This window comes from Haliotis cracherodii, unplaced genomic scaffold, assembly GCF_022045235.1.
Source record: "Haliotis cracherodii isolate W230 unplaced genomic scaffold, xgHalCrac1.p SCAF_22, whole genome shotgun sequence".
Taxonomy (NCBI): Eukaryota; Metazoa; Mollusca; class Gastropoda; order Lepetellida; family Haliotidae; genus Haliotis; species Haliotis cracherodii.
In genome coordinates, this window is record NW_027266278.1 from 14,040,507 (window position 1) to 14,062,954 (window position 22,448).

The 22,448-nt window shown below is 43.5% G+C and overlaps 1 protein-coding gene and 1 pseudogene across 1 annotated transcript in view; one reads left to right on the forward strand and one right to left on the reverse strand.

Moving 5' to 3' along the window:
* LOC139471262 (uncharacterized) overlaps positions 1 to 17,200 on the forward strand; it is a 35,616-nt gene extending 18,416 nt beyond the window's left edge. Inside the window, exons 3-8 of the mRNA XM_071253560.1 lie at positions 9,279 to 9,432; positions 9,832 to 9,958; positions 10,647 to 10,756; positions 11,929 to 12,072; positions 13,825 to 14,670; positions 16,727 to 17,200. Coding sequence (XP_071109661.1) covers positions 9,279 to 9,432; positions 9,832 to 9,958; positions 10,647 to 10,756; positions 11,929 to 12,072; positions 13,825 to 14,670; positions 16,727 to 16,786 — 1,441 coding nt within the window. The 3' untranslated portion in view covers positions 16,787 to 17,200. The remainder of the gene's footprint in view (positions 1 to 9,278; positions 9,433 to 9,831; positions 9,959 to 10,646; positions 10,757 to 11,928; positions 12,073 to 13,824; positions 14,671 to 16,726) is intronic.
* A 3,752-nt stretch (positions 17,201 to 20,952) lies between these two features.
* LOC139471297 (complement C1q tumor necrosis factor-related protein 3-like) lies at positions 20,953 to 22,149 on the reverse strand (annotated as a pseudogene).
* Between the last annotated feature and the right edge of the window lie 299 nt (positions 22,150 to 22,448).

The following is a 22,448-nucleotide window of genomic DNA, read 5'->3' on the forward strand; positions in this document are numbered from 1 at the left end:
GTGTGTGTCTGTCTGAGTGTGTGTGTGTTTGTGTCTGGGTGTGTGTCTGAATGTGTGTGCGTGTGTGTCTGAGTGTATGTATGTGTGTGTGTCTGTGTGTCTGCGTGTGTGTCTGAATGTGTGTGCGTGCGTGTGTCTGTGTGTCTGCGTGTGTGTGTGTCTCGCGAACAGGTACGGGTGATATACACATAGATACACCTGAAGCTAGGAATATGTGCTTCAGACACACCATACAAACGCAGTTAGAAATAGAATCTGAAAATAAAAAACAGATATGCTTATCAGTCCCACATGTGCAATATTTCTTGCCGTACTGATAAAGAAATGTTATGTCAGTGTATATGTTCCTGTTTAACCTGGTGGAGACTCGCTGCTGACATTGGATATTGTCATGTTGTAGTGGCTTTGTGAGGTTGGTTTAACGCCGCCGTGAACAGGTATTTCATTTGATCACGCTGTGTCAGCTTTATTGGGTGATTCAGGTGTTAGATTGTAGATTGTATGACATTGTCAGTTAATTGTATGACATTGTCAGTTGATTGTAGAACATTGTCAGTTAATTGTATGACATCATCAGTTGATTGTAGAACATTGCCAGTTAATTGTATGACATAATCAGTTAATTGTATGACATCATCAGTTGATTGTAGAACATTGTCGGTTATTTGTATGACATCTTCAGTTGATTGTAGAACATTGTCAGTTAATTGTATGATATCATCAGTTGATTGTAGAACATTGTCAGTTAATTGTATGACATCATCAGTTGATTGTAGAACATTGTCAGTTAATTGTATGACATCAGCAGTTGATTGTAGAACATTGTCAGTCGATTGTATGACTTTGTGAATTAATTGTGGAGTAATGTCAGTTGATTGTGAATTGTAAAATAGTGTCAGTTGTAGGGCAAGTATGATGACGATGAGAGGATGTAGAGTAAACTGAGATGAGATGAGGCAGCTCCCTTATCTACTGTGTCACGTGACACTGCCCGTACATATAATCCTCAAAGATCAAAGACGTAGAGGGTCTTTTTTTTATAGATTATTTTGCCAGAACATACACCACTGTCTCCGAGAACGCGAGGTGTTAAAGTGGGTGTTGGGACGTTATCTGCCGAGACATAACACGTCCGACACAGATTAACCCAACACGTTCTCGAAAATAACACCTAAAATAAGATTAAGACGGCTTTACGAGAACACACAACTGTCGACATCATAGGTGACTTTTACAGTCTATACTGATATTGTGTAAGCATTTTAGTAACAAGCAAGTGACTTCCTACAATACCTAGATGGTCTTGCAATTTGACTAAATATCTGCATTTAGGTTAATCAAACCTAGTGAAGATAAAAATAGTCAAGTGCACGAATTTTAATCAAAAACAGCCCAAGTGATAAAAATAGGCACGTGCATGAATTTTAATCCAAACCAGCCTTGATGATAAAAATTGGCAAGAATAGCAAAACATATTCCACATCTGCGTTAGAATTAAAAAAATGAAATAAAACAGATTTTGTTCACAATTTATTTATATTTTATATCACAATTATTATTTATAAAATATTTCCTTGCCGTAGTCAAATACCAAGACAGAGTCAAGAATTTATATTGTTAAGAACACCCTTGTAGGACAGGGTACACACTATCTACATATGGAATAAATATAACTATCAACATGAGAGGTAGATATACATAATAATATACACTGTAATGAAGGCACATACTGAAAGTGTTAGGTATTCTTACTGATGGACAACCTCGACCATCTTGACGATGGCAACAACATGTGCGGCAGATGGCGGGGCCTGGGTCGGGGTATAGTTCCTCTGGACATGGAATGTAAATATCACGGACAATGACCTCAGCCGGCAAGATACGAACACGTGGGAAGTGGTCAGTCACGTTTCCGATGTCTCAGAACGGTTACGTGAGAATATGTTCCACCCGGTGTTGGTCCTCCGGACAAACGGCTACTGCACCAGTGTTGAGTTTTGGGATGGTTGGTGACAACTCGTTGATGTTGGTGCGTTGTCAGGGTGATAAATTGGTGCGTTGTTAGGGTGATGCTTTGGTGCGTTGTCAGGGTGAAACGTTGGTGCGTGGTTAGGGTGATAAGTTGGTGCGTTGTTAGGTAGTTAAGTTGGTGCGTTGTCAGGGTGATAAGTTGTGCGTTGTTAGGGTGATACGTTGGTGCGTTGTTAGGGTGATACGTTGGTGCGTGGTTAGGGTGATACGTTGGTGCGTTGTCAGGGTGATAAGTTGGTGCGTCGTTAGGGTGATACGTTGGTGCGTTGTCAGGGTGATACGTTGGTGCGTCGTTAGGGTGATACGTTGATGCGTTGTCAGGGTGATAGGTTGGTGCGTTGTCAGGGTGATAAGTTGGTGCGTCGTTAGGGTGATACGTTGGTGCGTTGTCAGGGTGATAGGTTGGTGCGTTGTCAGGGTGATAAGTTGGTGCGTCGTTAGGGTGATACGTTGATGCGTTGTCAGGGTGATACGTTGGTGTGTAAATGAGGTTTTACGTGTTGGTAGTATATCTGTGAACCCACCAAAGTCACAAGGTTCAAATCTGCTGGATCAAGTCGATTTTATTCTAAATCAATTATTCATAAACTCTCACCATAAGGGGTGTCCCTTTCTCATATTGTTTAATGCTGTGGAAAGTGAATGCCGATTTCCGCCAACAGTCAAAGCTGTCTAGAAGTAAGCGAGTCACGGCCAGGAAAACAAAAGGTTGATAAAATGAGCAACGATTCACTTCGTGGGGGGTGTCCACTCATTGTCCACTTCTGACCCAATCAGCTCTTACAAGTAAGGGTACTAGGAACCATTTCTCTCCCCAAAACTCCAACTCCCCAGAACTCCATGGAATATGATTATCTTTAAGTCGAGTGACCTACGTTGGTGGGGGGTGTCCACTCATTGTCCACTTCTGACCCAATCAGCTCTTACAAGTAAGGGTACTAGGAACCATTTCTCTCCCCAAAACTCCAACTCCCCAGAACTCCATGGAATATGATTATCTTTAAGTCGAGTGACCTACGTTGGTACCAATAATAGGCATGCTCTTCGAAAGTATTGACACAAATAATTCAAACTATAAGCTCACAGTTTTATGCAGTTAAAAAGATGAAATTTAATCTGCGTGTTAAAGTATACAGATTTATGAGTGTGAAAAAATTCTAAAAATATATTGCAAACCGACGAGACGTCTTAAAACATGTTAAATTTCGTTTGATTCGCCTGAATGGACCATTGATGGACCATTGATGCCCTTTTTCTAGGAAAACATCAACACATAAAAAGCCATAAAATTTAACCCTGGTTAATTTAATTAGTGGTTGATGATAAAGCACCAGGAAGCATCCCCCGCAGGAGAGTCTGATCAAGGGGTAGAGGATAGTGGCATTTCGTCAGGCCGTTGTGGTTAGGAGAGAACATTTGCTTCCACTCTCCATGGTTCAAAGGGTACGGTATTCAGCAGTAACCATGCTACATCAATAGTGCACCGCAGAGGAACGGTATCCATGGTCGGCTCGGTAACGTATGTGTTTCTTGTACCGATTTCACGATAGTCTTGTAGTCTTCTATTCCTCTATATACTTGGGAAAAGGATATATGTGAAGTGTATATATCGATATCTTTACATATCTATTTCGATATGTACGTAAACTTTATATATTAATATGAAGGAGATAAATCTGGGATTTTGTAAACGTTCGTTGTATCCGTTTGTTCGCTTTTTCCGTGTTCGTTATGCCCGTGTTCTACTGTATATATGTTATATCTATGACCATGCTATACATTGTATAGTAAGCGCTGTTTATCCTCGATTTAAAAAAGATATGACTTTTTATGGAAAACATAATTCCATAAAAGAACTCATTTTTCAAAAATCGTATCCTGTGTTAATTTTCTGACGGAACGCATTTGTTTTGGTTTACGATATGGCATAATAAGCGTATTGAAATACAGAAACTGAAATCGATTACACCCTGACATGTTATGAGTGAGTGAGTGAGTGTGGTTTTACGCCGCTTTTAGCAGTATTCCAGCAATATCACGGCGGGGGGACACCAGAAATGGGCTTCACACATTGTACCCATGTCGGGAATCGAACCGGGGCTTCGGCGTGACGTGCGAACGCTTTAACCACTAGGCTAGAATCTAAAACTGCATTGTAATCAGCTTTATTGACTGTCCATGGTAAGGCATCGTTGGTATAGGCAGGTTACTTGTTGTGCCGGAGATGTATTTATATCTCTGGAGGATGGTATTAATAATGATCAGCGCATGTGTCTGTTTATATTTGAATTGATGTGCCGACGCTGGTGGACCTGATGTTCTAAGCGTTAATTGGTCAAAATTCATTAATCTATTACTAAATAATATGTTCGACCCGTGAAGATCCGGGGTGGAATAGGTCAGCCACCCGCTGCATTAAACCCTGCTCGGCCACAATCATCACTATTTCCGCTATCTATCGACACTTAGTTCCGGTGGGGAATTCTGGTTAGGCGAGGTCCCCAGCAACCTATGCTGTCGAAAGAGGCGACTAAATGGATTGGGTGGTCAGGCTTTGGTGACTTGGTTGATGCTGTCCTGTTTCTGACCTATAGGTGAGGTGAAATGGGGTTTAACGTCGGGTCCAAGATTATTGCACTTATATAGCGACGTGCATGTACGTGTGTGTGTGTGTGTGTGTGGCTGCTTGTACTAGTCCGGACTGATGCCGATTTATAGTGCTAGCTCACTGAGATACCATGCCGCAGTTTAACATGAATACCCCACTCAGACACAGTATACTGACTCCGAGCCGACCAGTCCTCGTTTTAGCCCCTTAATGCCGAGCGCCAGACAGGGTAACAAGAAGTACCATCTTTTAACGTCTTTTGGTATGACGCGGCCGGAAATCGAACCACTAGACCACGGAGGCGGTCCTTGGTTGATGGCGTGGATCGATGCTCATAATGTCAATCACTGGATTGTCTGGTCCAGACTCGATTAATTACAGGCCGCCGTCATGTGCATGGAATACGACGTTAAAAACAAACAAAACAAACAAACACAGGGAGACAAACACATATGCACGATGATCGCCAGTGTTAAAGTATGGGAGCTGCGATCGTCGTAGCGCTATTATCGCTTTGTGAAAGTGGCCCAGCGACTCAATGCAATCCTAGCGGAGCGCTCCGTCTATGTTAAAGTGTAGGTGTTAGGCAGCTGTAGCATTAAGATCACTTCGTGAAAGTGCCTCCGTTCAGCACGTCCTTCCTAACTAGCTATAATGATGTCTTGTAGTAGATCACTGACACTCACCTAGATAAAGAACACGGTAGTTACACTGGAAAATGAGATAAAAAGGCCAAATAAATAACCATTGCATGTCATCGGCCTGTTTAACATGGCATACAAATGCCACGTGATGTGATTTATTCATCTTCATTAAAACGTGAACTTTGTTCTTAGCTTTTTAGTAGCTTGTTTACCAATAAATAGCCGGTCCTTATCCCCCGGGCATCTGTGAAGAGGCACCAGTCGATGTAAAGTGCTGATTAGTGCATCCCCATTCTCCTACATTCTCTTTCTAACGGTTAATTGGTGCCTAACGGTTCATAGACTCGAGGAGTCTGTCTCCCAGACCCTTGAGAATAAATTAGAAAACAAATTTAATTCATGTTCACATTGCCTCAACTCCAGCAATTAAGCATTTGGATTTTTCGGTTTAGTTTGTAGATATGTTTTTTTTTAAATAAGATAATTTCTTTCCGGGACTTAATGTTTGTCTAAGTGTCGAGTGGCGCGCGTAGCCCTGTCGCTGTGCAGAGTTACGTCCCTTAGGCGTGTCAGAAGCCTGGGTTCAATTCCAACATTCGATTCGTAATGTTTCTACCTTGTCAGCACAATAACCGTCCTTGAAGGTTTAACCACGTCTAAGACCTGCATCACTTCGGGCTTTCTTCCTACGTCAAGATGACGCTTGATGAATACTGTTTAAAGGGGCGAAAGGCCCAACTCACTCACTCACTCATAACTGCACACCTGTTGGTGAGGCCCGTGACGATCCGGGTAGAATTGGTCCACAACAACGCTTGATTGCCGCAATTGGCGACTATGCTTGTCGTAAGAGGCGACTAACGGGATCGGATGGTCAGGCTCGGTGACTTGGTTGATGCATGTCATCGTATCCCATTTGCATAGATCGATGCTCATGATGTCAATCTCTGGATTGGTTGGTCCAGACTCGATTTTTTACAGACCGCCGTCATATAACTGGAATATTGCTGAATGCGGCGTTAAGCACCAAACAAAACAAACAAACAAACAAAACCTGTTGATGACTTGTTGTGAAAGAAGACGTTGAAACCCAAAACCCAAACAAATAAAAATATCAATTTCACGTCTAATGTACTTCGGTACTTTGCACGCAACACTGACACTCATTTTTCACACACACCTGTTTGTATAGCTAATAATGTACGCTGTATTGCCATCAGCTTACTCGGTTAGTGTAACAGCCGGTAGTTTATGACATTCCGGGTCTGCGCCGACTACCTATAAACAAGACATGGCTGTGTTGTGCGAGGCCATGTCCATGGTTTAGTACAGTCTACAGCTAGTGGTGGTCTAGGGATCGGAACAGGTGCGTGATAGGGAAGCCGTGCAAGACAGCATACCTGGTTTTACCGTTAGTCTTTGGCTAGACGAAATACCGTTATCGGTCACCATTCAAATCAGGTCGCAAGTCATTTGTAAGTAAAATGATTATTTATGCTTTTTACTTATTTTGATGTAATATTTCAGTGAAGCGTTTGTGATGTGTGTCAGTAATGTGTTTGTGAAGTGTATTTTTTGTATATTTAATGCGTTTAATATTTTCACGGTGTTATTGGATTTATGTTCCCGTTATATCTGTATATTATGTATTCGTTGATATTTTTGTTGATGAATGAAGTTGTTTTATTCTGTTCCGAATCGAGAACATGGCTTTCGTCTGATTGCAAGCTTATGCGACAATTACTTGACGAAGAACATTATTCCTCGAATTAACATGAGACCGAGCACTGATATTTCATACTCAGTGTTTGTTTGTATGCTTCCCCGCACAATAATCGAGGATGGTCAATCGAGTGGTGGATATCATGAGCATCCCTTCATGCAATTGGGATACGATGATAAGTGTCAACCAAGTCAGCGAGCCTGACCACCCGATCCCGTTGGTCTTAAGACCTATCATACTCAGTGTGGATCTTCACGGGTCGAAAAGACATTGGGAGGCGCTTCGCCAGAATATAACAGTTTCAGTGTGCGCAGAGTTTATCACCGCGTTGACCAGTATTCCAGTTATAACGCGGCGTGTCAGCTTAATGTGGGAGGAAAACCCGAAGTGATGCAGGTCTCAGACGTTTACCACTTTGGTCAAACTCACGAGCACGGGCATAGCTCTGACACACCGAGGAACATAACCATGGCGAACAGGGATTCGAACCCAAAACCATAGCATTCTAGTGACGTAATTATGCACATCGAATTGTGGTACCTTGAGCCGGGATTACACCTGTTCGTTATTTTCGCCCCCGGTACCTATATACGTAGACTATCATATCTGAAATAAACATATCGTACAGAGAAAAACATCTGTTTAGTTATCTTAATGAAAATATAATAAAAAGGAGCCCAGTGACCCGCTTCATTTTCTGATACTATAGTAATCTAGACTTGCCAAACATTATAGACTTGCATGGGCTGCGTTTGATATATATTTGTATCAGGGTCTGTATGACAGACTACTATATACGTGATACGCATCCATATTAATGTTTACACTTGTCTAGTTATTTCCACACGTGTCCACTCGTAGCCCAAGTGTCAGATATGCGAAAAGGGAATTCTACGGGGTTCATAATATATTGCGATGTCACAAAAGTGGCTTTTCCATCCGCATTTTCATCCGTATCTGCCAAAATCGGTCTGAAGTTGAAAAACGTGTTCAAAATGTACAGATAGGTGCAGATGTTCCATTTTATTTTCTACATTCGCGATTTTTTTTCTGCGGAAACGAGTACGGATGCGGATTGAGATAAAATATGGATGTGTACAAATGGCTCATCAGTACGAAAATCTCATGGTGCCACTTTTGTAATCGAAATTTCGAGTTTATTGTCGTTACTTCGATTATATTTTCGTAATTTCGATTTCTCTCTCGCTATTCAAGCATATTTTGAAAATCATCTTTTTCAATTTCAATTACCTTCTCGTTGGTTATTTCAAGTCTATTTTAAAAGCTCCATAATTATGAATAAACTTGAAATAACGAGAAAGAATCGAAGTAACGAGAAAAAATTCGAAATTTCGAAAAATTAAACAAATAATTGAAATAACCAGAAATTTCGATTGAAATAAAATTATGTTTCTAAAGAGGCAAATTTCGAACATTAGACATCTGGGCCATCCATGTGAAACTGATCACATGAACTGATCTGAAACATAATTAGTGTTTTCAGGTGACATATATAGGTCATAAAAACACCAGAAACACTACGACGGGAGCTAATGTTGCTGTAAAATGCTAATTCGACAGCTGACCCAGTAATACGGTGTATGTTCCGTCTCTAAGTGAATTGTTTTCCTGATGGGGCCGCATTCGTGACGGCTCACATGTTAGGTCTTCTGTTCATCGTGGAAATCCTTAGCTCACCACACACAAACAGCCGGATCTAGGCCGCTATATATCCTCATGAATATTGTTTTAATTTGTCGCTATATATCCTAATGAATATTGTTTTAAATCTCTCCTGATGCGAAAACTGGATCGTTGCTGTCAACATGTTTCATACCACGACAAACGAATGATCGGCCAGATTATGTTTCATGTGTTAGTGTTAGTTGAGAACAATATCAGTTACCTGATTGTCGATTAATTACAGGCCGCATTCACAAAGTTGCGGACCCGTGAAGATCCGGGGTAGAATAGGTCTTCAGCAACCCATGCTTGCCGTAAAAGGCGACTATGCCTGTCGTAAGAGGTGACTGATGGGTTCAGGTGGTCAGGCTCGGTGACTTGGTTGATGCATGTCATCGTATCCCAATTGCGTGAATCGATGCTCATGATATCAATCACTGGATTGTCTGGTCCAGACTCGATTATTTGCAGACCGCCGTCTGTATGAATATTGCTGAGTGCGGCGTTAAACAACCAACCAACCAACCAACCCATTGTCTTTTCCACTTGTTGATTACAGCTCACCTGCATTGTGTTTGATCTATTGCAGGTACTGGTACATTGTCAAAGGTGCTTATCTTTACTGCTATCTCACCCCCGAAGACCAAGTAACGGTCGATATTACCTATCTCCATGGTTACCAAGTGACGTCACTCATTGACCAGTTCCGAGGGAAGAGATTCGTCACACATTTATCACACGAGGTAAGGGACGGTGTAGAAAACATAAATTCATGTTGTAAGTAGTATATAAACAATAATTTGTGCTTGGGGAAGCCTGCTATTATTACAGATATTTACTTTCACAAATGACTTTGTTTAACTTTTTTAATTTAAGTGGAATCTGTCTAAACGGGGTTTCTTTTTGACCGAAATCTAAATCCGGTTTAGAGCGAGGTCAAGGTAAGTGAGGAAATATAGTTAAAAGTTTGAAAGAAAAACTTATTTTTCAAAGTATATTCAGAACTGTAAATATGGTTTGGTATTGATAGAAATCCTGATTAGTCAGAGTCCACTTTCAAGAGATTCCGATGTATATTATATATGTGTAATGTCTGTGGTGTTATTTTATGTGCATATGACCTGTGTATTTTGATGTTGCAGAATTACATTCCTATTGTCCTGTCTTTTGAATCACGTGACGAGATGGAGCAATGGTCAGATGCGCTGCAGGAAGCTGCGCAACTACCGGAAGAGGAAAGTAGCGAAGACACAGAACAAGAAAACCTAGGTTTGTTTCTAGATCATCGTCTCCTCTGATTTCAGTACGATGCACGTGAATTCATTTACATATATATGGCCATCTTTGATGACGATACTCAGAGGCGATGGGTTAGCCTAGTGGTTAAAGCGTTCGCTCGTCACACTGGAGGTCCAGGTTCGATTCTTCTCATGGGTACAATGTGTACAGAAGTATAAGATTCTGTCCATTATTAGTATTATAGTATTATAGTATTAATAGTAGAATCAGAATACCATTTCTGCCTCCAAATCCATTCTATGCAGATTTAAGACATTTAAGACAGCATTTTACCAAAGTATTATTGTGTCCATCCAAACCAGCAATTCAAGCTCGAATCCGCCTTTACTTAACAGTCTTGGGAAATATATTTTCTTAGCACTTAAGAAACGCAATAGATATTTTATCATTAATTACCCTAAGTAGTAATACTGTCCACTATTGTACATTAAAGGCAAACATTTTGGCGCTCTGTCAAATATATATGTGTGTGAGTAAATACTTGTGTAATGGGCCGGTGGTCTGATTACGGAATATACAACATCAACATCAACAAAAAGCGTGGAAAAACAATCGTCACTCATACATTCTAGTTTACGTATGTATTCAAATACGACGCTTCACGCCACGAAGCGTCGTTTTTACGTTTTATGTAAATGTGTGTGTACCTGTGTTTCAGTGAGCCAGGATGAGTGTAGCTATACACGCACCAGCGTCAAACAAAAGCTGTTGGCTGAGGTGCTGCGTCAGAAGGAAGAGCTTGAGAAGAAACAAGCAGCGAGACGCATGGTAGGAGATTCCACTTAGCAGTTCAAAAAGCTTTCAAACATTCCACAGCACACTGAATTCAATATGTAACCTGGTCTTCCACAAAGCGTTCTCAGCGCTAAGATGATCGTAACTCCCATACTTTATGATATGCATTTAATCGTAGCACTAAGATCGCTTTTTTTGGAACGGAGCCCTGTCGAGAATAGATTATGCTGTTCACATGGTCTTGTTTTCGAATATTTTAAATCTGTGTGGTAGATTATTCTCTTCTCATTTGCATATATTGTCATCCAGAGTAAATGACAACCTGTTGCTATGGTAATAATAACTCACTATGTTATAGAAAGTAATAATGCGCATCAACAGCCACGGACAAGATCACAGTGTTTTCGCGTTGTAGCATCACTGTGTGATAGTGATTCATGAACACATTCGACCATGAAGATCCAGGGTAGAATAGGTCTTCAGCATCCCAAGCTTGTCGTAAAAGGCGACTAACGGGATCGGGTGGTCAGGTTCGCTGACTTGGTTGATGCATGTCATCGTATCCCAATTGCGTGGATCGATGCTCATGATGTCAATCACTGGATTGTCTTGTCAAGACCCGATTGTTTACTTGCGACCGTCATATAGTTGAATATTGCCGAGTGCGGCGTTAATCAACAAACAAACAAACAGAAACAAACACATACACATGTCGTCTAAGGCGCCTCGATTTGCTGTGCAGAGTTGCGTCCCTTGGACACGCCAGAAACCTATGATAGTGGGTTCGAATCCCGGTTCGCCCCGATTATGTTTCTAGGTTTGTCAGCACCATACACGTGCTCGTGGGTTTCACCGAAGTGGTAAACGTCCGAGACCTGCATCACTTCGGGCTTTCCTTCCACATCAAGCTGACACGCCGTGATATAACTGGAATACTGTTAAAAGCGGCGTTAAACCCAACTCACTCACTCACTCACACCTATAAGCAGGGTATTGTCTACTGCCTTATATCACTCCCGTTTTTGTCTCCAGGCTACCTAGGGCGGTGGGGTAGCCTAGTGGTTAAAGCGTTCGCTCGTCACGCCAAAGACCCAGGTTCGATTCCCGACATGGGTACCATTTCTGGTGTCCCCTGCCTTGATATTGCTGGAATATTACTAAAAGCGGCGTAAAACCATACTCACTCACTCACTCATTCACTCCAGGCAACCCAGAGCGAAGGTCCTTGTCGCCGTAGTGGCGTAGTCAACCAGACGTTGTCGTCACAGACGCCGGGGAAGTTGACAGGGGAGGAACACATCAGCACTGTGACCAGACTGAAACAACGTCGACTCTCCACGCAGATCAAGGTAAGAACAGGCTCCGAGATACAACCCTTGCCACAGAGACGACACCGCTTTTTCGTCCATTAATGGCGTAACAATATCGCTGTGCAGAGTTGCGTCCCATCTTCGTGCCAAGATCTCACGCTAGTGGGTAGAACCATGGCGTTTTTGTTGGTTTTACCATGTGGAAAACGTCTGAGACCAGCATATCTCCTTCCACGTCGAACTGACACGCCCTGATGCCACTGAAAAATAATTCAAAGCAGCGTTTAAACAAACTTATTTACCCGCTCTCGTTCATTACCATGCTCAGTTGGCTCTGTGGTTGCCTGGCGGCTTGGGTCTTTGCCAACAACTGCTCTACTTAGTCAAACCATCTTAGGGCACGGGTGGCCCAGTCGTCTGAGGCGGGGCGATTCGCTGTGCAGAGTTGCGTCCCTTGGGCGCGCCAGAAACCGTTATATAACTGGAATACTGTTAAAAGCGCCTTTAAACCCAACTCACTCACTCACTCAAAACTTCTTAATTAATGGGGTTCAGAGGTGTAGATGGAATACAGGGCATTTGTCTTTTCGTATCACACGGCCGGAGATTAAAGCCAGGACCTTCCTCTCCCCGGGCAGAAACTCTACCACTAGATCTCGGAGGCGGTCGTCTTTGTGAGCAGGGCCCCGTTGCACAAAACATTCTTAGCTCCCCTACTTAAACATAGACTTACGATAATCGTGAGCTAGCACTATAACCTCGGTATTTGTCCAGACTAGCACAAGCGCGCGCACGTACGGACGCACTCATGTACGCACGCACGCGCTCACGTACGCACGCACGCACGTTCGTACGCACACACACACACGTCGCTATGTAAGTGCAATAATCTTGAAGGCATCATTAGTATAGCCCCATTTCACCTCATCTCACTTTAGGGGCATGGGTGGCCCAGTCGTCTAAGGCGCCGCGATTCGCTGTGCAGAGTTGCGTCCTTTTGACACGCGAGAAACCTATGATTGAATCCCGGTTCGCCCCGATTATGTTTCTGGGTTTGTCAGCACCATACTCGTGCTCGTGGGTTTCACCGAAGTGGTAAACGTCTGAGACCTGCATCACTTCGGGCTTTCCTCCCACATTGAGCTGACACGCCGTGATATAACTGGAATAATGTTAAAAGCGGCGTTACACCCAACTCACTCACTCACTCACTCAACTCACTTTACTGAGGTGTAAAACAACATTCATTCACACACTCTATGGTTCAAGAGAAAACATAAACGCCACGCGGTTCCTGAGAAATAACGTGGTACTAAGGAATCTGATAAGTTTAATTAAACTCGTGTAATAACGTTTTGGAATATCCTTGACTATACATCCTGGATATTGTCAACATGCCAATCAGGTTTGACATGATATATTATTTCGTATTGTTATGACATTCCCTAAAGTCCAACGTCAGTGTTCCTGACAAAGGTTGTAAGAAAACAATGCGATTAGTGCCACGAGATGATACAGTTATACCGGTCGACGTCTGTCCCTGCCTTGGAGGCGGTGGGATTCGAGTCCGCGTAGCAGGTGCTATACGTGAAGCGCATTTCTGGTGTCCCCCGCTGTGAATTGCTGTAATATTGGTTAAAGCGACATACAACCCAAAAGGTTTATGAATAATGTAATTGTGTTGAATGTTATTATTGGTCACTCACTCACTCTCACTCACACACCCACCCACCCACGCACCAACTCACTCACTCACTCACTCACTCACTCACTCACTATTTCTGTCTTCAGATGGAGGCCATACAGAGGCAGCTTGGAGATGGGGGCAAAAACGGACAGAAGAAATCTTTGTTTAAAATCGGGAAGAAGAAATCCCAGGATGACAAGAATCCTCAGTTGGTGGAACAGCTGAAGGAGCTGTCGACGACGTTGAAGGAGATTGACATCAACCTCAACCACGAGGGCGTTCACACCAACAACAACATCAAGTCGGCCAAACTCGGCTTCCACAAAGTCCCGACTGAAAGTGATCTTTTGAAGAAGGGAGATTCCTTTGAATCCGACGAACAGGCCGTCCAACGAAGCAACAGCCTCAAGGCGAGTGTGCAGAGATTAGCGCACAGGACCTTTGCTAAAGCTGGATGGAGGAAGAACGCCCGTAAAAGCCAGAGTCTACACATTGACGACTACAACCCGGATGACCCCGAGCTTAGTCCTGCGAACCAGAGCCAAGAAATGATAGACTTGACAACTCATACTGCAGACATTATTTCGTCCATTAGTTTTTCGTCTTCTGCCGAGTTGACATCCATGGCGTCGTCAAGTGACTTCTCCCACCTAGGATCCCAGGATCCCGAGAGTCCTCTGTCGGGGCGATCCACCCCCGCGTCCTCCTATTCCCCTCGCTCGCCTCGCTCCCCCCGCTCTCCCTCCTCCCCGAGGGTGACAAGCTTCCCGGCTTCACCCCCTATGGCCCGCCTCTCCCCTCGGGACAGAGGGTTGTCTGCTGCGCGAGCCGAGATGATGACACGGTCCTACAGTGCAGGGCCGACTTTGTCGACGTCGTCGTTGTCGTTTGAAGGCGAACCCAGCTCCCCACGACGAGAGGTCAACCCTAGCATCATGGCGGAGATTGATGTAAGTTGACACGATCTGTGGGAACGATTCCTTGGGGGTCCTGTACTCTATATTTTTTGTAAGAAAAGGTGTAACTGGGATCGGATGTCCACCATGGCTGTTGGGTATGGGTAGAGGGGGGGGGGGGGGGGGGGGGGGATGATAGCGGATCCATGGTTTTATATTGTTTGTTTGTTGTTTAACGCCACACTCAGCAACATCCCAGCTATATGACGGCTGTCTCTAATCAATCGAATCTGGACCAGACTATCCAGTGATTGACTTCATGAATATCGATCTACCCAATTGGGATACGTTTACATGTATCAACCAAGTCAGCGAGCCTGGCCACCCGATCCTATTAGACGCCTCTTACGACAATCATGTTCCCTTTTACGGCAAGCATGGGTTGCTCGATTCAAAGATTCTTCGTGATCAATTTAATTTTTGTGCTCGCTGGGTTCATCGACGTGGTAAACGTCTAAGACCTACATCACTTCGGTCTTTCCTCCCACATTATGACGACACTGGAATACTGTTACTATTATACTGTTAAACCAAACTCACTACAAATGTATCTGACCCCTAAGATCTGGGTAGAGCATAGTCTTCAGCAACTCATGCTTGCCGTAAGAGGCGATTAACGGGATCGGGTGGTCAGGCTCGCTGACATGGATGATGCATGTCATCAATCCCAGTTGCGTCGATCGATGCTCATGATGTCAATCACAGGATTGGTTGATCCAGACTCGATTATTTACAGACCGCCGTCATAGAGGTGTAATATTGCTGAGCGCGGTGTAAACAACAAACCAAAACAAATGTATCGGCACGGACGGATTAGAAGACTGTAAAATATTTTTTCAAGACACGCCATAGTCTACCAGGTCCTATGTATGCTGACCGCCTCCGTGGTCTAGTGGTAGAGCGTCCGCCCGGAGAGCGGAAGGTTTGGGGTTCGATCCCCGGCCGCGTCATACCAAAAGACGTTAAAAGATGGTACTTGTTGTTACCCTGTCTGGCGCTCGGCATTAAGGGTCTAAAACAAGGACTGGTCGGCTCGGAGTCAGTATACTGTGTCTGAGTGGGGTATTCATGTTAAACTGCGGCATGGTATCTCAGTGGGCTAGCACTATAAATCGGCATCAGTCCGGACAAGTACAAGCAGCCACACACACACGTGCATGCACGTTGCTATATAAGTGCAATAATCTTGGACGCGACGTTTTTCACCTCACCTCACCTATGTATGCTTGTTTATTACTTGCCCGTGAAGAGATCACCCGTTTAATAAACATACAGCTTTATTACACATTGTGTAATACCAAAACGCGTGCATATGTACTCTCGGAACACGTTTCACGAACAAATATTTAAAGCTCTCAACATCCCTTGGCGTATTCAACGACATTGTGTGTGGAGATGATAGATCACTGGGAGGAGCTTATGCACACTCGATGACCCCAGCAACCTTGTTGCTAGGCTGACGTCACATGGCATTGTTTCGCCGATGGATCTTGCAACAAAATTCCACAAATTACGTCATCGGGTATTGTGACGTCATTGTAAACTTTGAGGTGCAAGGCCCCGTTCCACAAGGCGATCGTACTCTAGCGCAACGACAGTCGTTAGTCTAAGTTAAATTATGTGAGTTGTGATAGCCTTAGCACTACGATAATTTTGTAGGACGAACGCCTGACTTCTAAAGGTGGACTATTGTGTGATATTAAATTCATACGATTCAACTTTTGACGTGTTTGAAGTATTATTCTGTTAAACTCAATTGGATTATGCCATTAGGATCGTGTAGGTGTCAGCCTATTTACACTCAACAGTATAATTCTAAAAACATTATAAATGACAAGTAATAAATAAAATACTAAACTCGCTCTCGTGTAAAACCAATTTTATGAAACTCGTGAATAGTTGTGGTATCTGACTCGCTTTCGCTCGTCAGATACCACAACTATTCACTCGTTTCATAAAATTGGTATTACACGGGAGCTCGTTTAGTATTCTATATTTATCATGCCGAGTTATATGCTCTGTGACATAGACGTGTTTCCTCTACTTTCAGGCATTCGAAGAACTGACTAGACAAGTGTTGGGACAGAAGTCAGCATTGACGTCACACTGACGTTCTGTTCTGACGTCATTGAATTGTCAGTGTGTGGGTAGTGGATATAATGTGCAAATCTAAGAAAGCTGCGTGGAACTACATCGGGAAGTGTGACGTCATTGTGACGTAAGTGTATTATGACATCAGAGATGCGTGTTCCTATAGGTCATCACAATATGGCCGAAGAAGATAGAGGAGCGAGGACTTCGAAGTAGCATGAGCGTATTGAGAATGACTGTAGGGTGAACGAATCCATGAGATCGGAAGTGACCCGCTGGTGCGTGAACTCTGTCACAGGTCATGGCTGACCTTTCCGAGAATTAAAATTGCGGATTTGCATGTGGAAGCAGTGATGTCGGGATCTGGATCATGTGACGTATCGCGTCACTGCCAATTTTGCAGTATTCGTCGGTGCAATAAATTATGTTTATTTTCGTATGAAATCGTTCTTGTGATGTCATATCTGTTTGCTTTTCTGTTGTTTAACGCAGCACTTAGCATAAGTCGAGCTGCTTGACGGCGGTCTGTAAATAACCGAGTTTGGATCAGACAACCCAGTGATTTATATCATGAACATCGGTCTACGGAATTATGATATGATGACATGCATCAACCAAGTCAGCGAGCCTGACCACCCGATCCCGTTAGTCGCCTCTTACGACAAGCAATGGTTGCTGAAGACCAATTCTAACCCAATCTTCACGGGTCGATGTCATTTGTGAGTCCAACCATTTATTCTGGAAGCGATGTTCGTGAAGGTCTGAAGCAGTCCTATCTCTGTTACTGGTTATGAGATGTGGCAGGTGGTTGTATTTTTATTAAACACGGGCCATATTTCTGGTTAATCATGATCCGCATATACATTAAGCTGACACGCCGTGATATAACTGGAAAACTGTTAAAAGCGGCATTAAACCCAACTCACTCACTCACTCCTTGCTCATTAACGCACAGACTTCCCCCTGGTCTTGTGGTAGAGCGCCCGCCAGGGGAGTACGTTAAAAGATGGTACTTGTTGTTACCCTGTCTGGCGCTCGGCATTAAGGGGCTAAAACAAGGACTGGTCGGCTCAGAGTAAGTTTACGTGTGTGTGTGGCTGCTTGTACTAGTCCGGACTGATGCCGATTTATAGTGCTAGCTCACTGAGATACCATGCCGCTGTTCAACATGAATACCCTATTAAGACACAGTATACTGACTCCAAGCCGACCAGTCCTTGTTTTAGCCCCTTAATGCCGAGAGCCAGACAGGGTAACAACAAGTACCATCTTTTAACGTCTTTTGGTATGACGCGGTCGGGGATCGAACCCCGGACCTTCCGCTCTCCGGGCGGACGCTCTACTACTAGACCACGGAAGCGGTCCTTGCCGTAAGAGGCAGCCATTACGGCATCGTATCCCAATTGCGTAGATCTATAATCTCAATCACTGGATTGTCTGGTCCAGATTTGATTATTTACAAAGCGCCGTCAAAAAGCTGGAATACTGCTGAGTGCGGCGTTAAACAACAAACAATCCAACAAACCAATCAACCTGTTGTCACCCTGTCTGACGCTCGGCATGCATGGGATAAACCAAGGACTTGCCTGTGTGAGTGGGTTGTCTGTAAAACTGCGGCAAGGTATCTCAATGGAAGTTACACATATAACCCGGTATGGTGTGAGTGAGTGAGTATGGTTTTACGCCGCTTTTAGCAATATATTTCAGCAATATCACGGCGGGGGACACCAGAAATGGGCCCATGTCGGGAATCGAACCCGGGTCTTCGGCGTGACGAGCGAACGCTTTAACCACAAGGTTATCCGACCTACGATGGTGTAAGCGTATTACACAACGATACACAACCATAAGGTGAGGTAGGTTAATTGCTAGCGCCTTCACCCACCCCCATGGGTACAATTGATTAACCTACTGGCTGTTTGTGTAACTCGATATGGAGTTTTTGAAATTGTGGTAACACCTCGCAGGAGGGCTTACAATCATTGTAAACCCTTGTTAGAACAAAAACTACAAACAGCCTACGAGACGCAAGTGCAGATTTCGTGCACCGTTGCGAAACCCACGTGCTGAGGTCACCGGTTTCATTGAACCGAGTTCACGACTGCAGGCGATATTTCATCTCTGACACAGGTTATACTTTTGAGTGAGTGAGTGAGTGAGTATGGTTTTACGCCGCTTTTAGCAATATTCCAACAAATCACGGCGGGGGACACCAGAAATGGGCATCACACATTGTACCCATGTCGGAAATCGAACCCGGGTCTTCGTCGTGACGAGCGAACGCTTTAACCACTAGGCTACCCGACCGCCCCCTATACATTTGCGAGTTTTTATTACAGTTATGTAATTAAAAACGTTGTCTATGCGATGAGTCGGTTTATAAGTTGGACAAACCATGTCTCTTACGGCCCCCTCGGGACGTTCCCTCATGTGAGGGTTTACAATCTCTAGTAATCCCTCGGAGACATGAGCATCTTCAACGACACTGGCGACCCGTGAAGATTCCGGGGTAGAATAGGTCTTCAGCAACCGATTATGCTTGTCGTAAAAGGCGACTAACGGGATCGGGTGGTCAGGCTCGCTCACTTGGTTGAAACATGTTACCGGTCCCAATTGCGTGGATCGATGCTCATGATGTTAATCACTGGATTGTTTGGTCCAGACTAGATTATTTACAGACCGCCGTCTGGAATATTGCTGAGTGCGACGTTAAACAACAAACCAACCAACGAACCCTCGGAGACATGGTTTGTCCTACATGTATGACATACCAGATGTTCTGACACGATTACAACCTGTTACATGAAGACAAATTTACAAACTTATGTTTGGCAGTCAGCTAAGGATTATCTTATCGAGGAAATACACTGATATTAAAAAAACAACAACCAAACATCCAGAAAGTAATGTATCATTAAAAAAAAGAACCAATTCCCATTGTCCAAAATTATCATTTCCAAATAATGTATGGCAATGCGTCATTTACATATTAAATTTAACATTGATGGTATGTCATAAAGGAACGGCTGCGCTCGTTGCAGCTGATGGCCCCATATCAATTACTGTTGGTGATTTTACGAGCGCTTCCATTATGTGACGGACTTGATTTCATCAATTTTCCATCTCCCCGAGGCAAATGAGTTTACTGACATAAAAGTCCAGTTTCCACCCTTGCCGAATTAGGCTGAAAATTCGGGGCTCGATCGTAGCGCCACCTGTGGTTACTACGAGTTATGTCCCTTCTATGGCTCTCCTATTGACCAATCAGATTCCACATCACATGTCACATGCATTTGCTTCAAACAAAATGGCGACGCCCAGTCAAAACGATCTGATCGATAAACAAGATCTATATTGAAAAAAACTACTACTTCGTTAAGTGCATCAAATGACGTGATCACCTTCATAAAAAATCATCAAGATATTTGGAAAATATCTGATAGCGCCGAGTTGGCGGTACAAATGCTTTACAAATCATGCAGTTGACCAAAATCTGCACGACAGTTGAGGGACCGGATGCCGATTTTGATTGGACTATGCATAGATTCGTTAGTCCAGCCAAAATATAACTCCATAATACCAGCCTAGTTCGGCAAGGGTGGAAAATGGACTTAACTCCCCTGCCTCGGCAAGATGCAATTATCAGAAATTGTTTGAAATACGTTCGATATGTCCGACCACCTGGTCCCGTTAGTCACCTCTAACGACAAGCATAGTCGCCTTTTAGGACAAGTATAGTCGCCTTTTACGGCAAGCATGGGTTGCTGAAGAGCTATTCTACCCCGGATCTTCACGGGTTTGTTATTCATACTGACCATCACTGGTTTGTCTGGTCCACATTTGATTAATAACAGGAACAATGCTATCGCTAAACAACACTTACTCAGTATCTTTGTATCCGTGAAGATCCGGGTTAAAGTAGGTCTTCAGCAACCCATGCTTTTCGTAAGAGGCGACTTACGGGATCGTGTGGTCAGGCTCTCTGACTTAGTTGATGCATGTCATCGTATCCCAATTGTAGATTAATGCTGATGATGTCAAGCACTGGATTGACTGGTCGAGACTCGATTATTCACCGACCGCCCCCATATCGGTGGAATAATCCTGAGTGCGACGTCAAACAGCAAACAGACATTATCTTTGTTTTGAATATTAATTAATTAAAACATACACATTGAGTTCATGGTTGCATTTGTGTATTCACTAAGGTGCATCATCAGTAGCTGTGCAACAAAACGCCAGAAAACTGCGTGTACCCCCGTGACCCAACCAGGGTTCCAGTTCCCTGTGCTCCACACCGTTTGGCCAGCATTCAATCTGGCGACAGTTTGAACAGACCCTTGTACACCCTGTAGTCCCGAGGAAGTCCCGTACAATGCACCACCCGCAAAGAGATTAATGGCCAGGTAGCTCTCGGCCAGAGAGGTCAACTGGAAAACGTACAGTCCACCAACAGGAGTCGTGAAGATACCTGTTGTTTGGTTGAAGCCTTGTCCGAAGTTCACTGTGATGTCATCGTATATGATTGGTCCGTTGCGAGCTATAGTTCGATTCCAGAACGACGGCCTTGGTTGAGAAAAGCGAGCAAGAAACGCAACTTCTTTCTCCAGTTTTGCTGTAATGATGCAATGAGACAAGAATATGTTTAAAATAATATCTCAAACACGAATGCATTTGTATTCATGTAATTGTAACAAAACACCCAAGCATATTAAAGCATGCCTACTTTTGCCATTTAATAAACTAATGCTTACAGATATAGAATTCGAAAGACTTTGTGGGAATACGGGTCAGAATTGGCCCCGGTACCATTGCTTGTGGTAAGAGCTGATTAGAACGTTCAGACGTTGGACGGATGACGTGCTTGGATCGTTGCTCTTGATTTCACTCACTCAAGCCGAAGAGATTAAATGACAGCCCTAAAACAAGCCTAAATGTTCGGCCCCTTTAATAAATGGAAATAAAACTTTGGACTTACCAAATTTCTGCTGGGAAAGTTCTGCCGTTAAGTTCCTCAACACTTTGTCCTGTTGGTCAGATTGCATTGTCATGTTGTTAATAATGTCCTGTTGGCTTAGATGTTGTTTCAGGAGGTATTCAATAAGTATGTCTTTCTCTTTCAGCTTCAGGGCAAAATCCTTCATCTGAACGCTTGTCTGGACGTGCTCATCTTGCATCTTCTTGACGTCCTGCTGCAGCTGCAGAATCAACGAGTCATTTTGATTGGCACTTGGGCTATCCAGAAGATACCCAAGGCTTGATCCCAAAGAACAAAGGTATAATATGATGTAAGTCTGCATTGCCGTTGCAATTAATTGCTCTCAAAACGGAAGAAATCTTAACGAAACTGCTCACGTGGCACGAAGCAGACCTTACTGAGGCGCAATTACACTGTGGGAATGTACACATGCCGGATGTGTATCTTATCGGTGTCCAAACAAACAACAGAACTGCAAGACAATATGTGGCAAGTCACTTTATCCTCCATGCAAGACTTGATAAGAGGTATGCACGGATGCTTAATGTTTGATAGACGAAGAATTCGTGGGTCGCTCCTTATCATGAGGAAAGTTGCATATATCAAAACATGACATCAGCTTTCCCTTATATCTGAAGATTTAGAAATAATTAGAAATACCAATTAGAACATGTGTATATTATACTCTTCAAAAAAAGAAAAG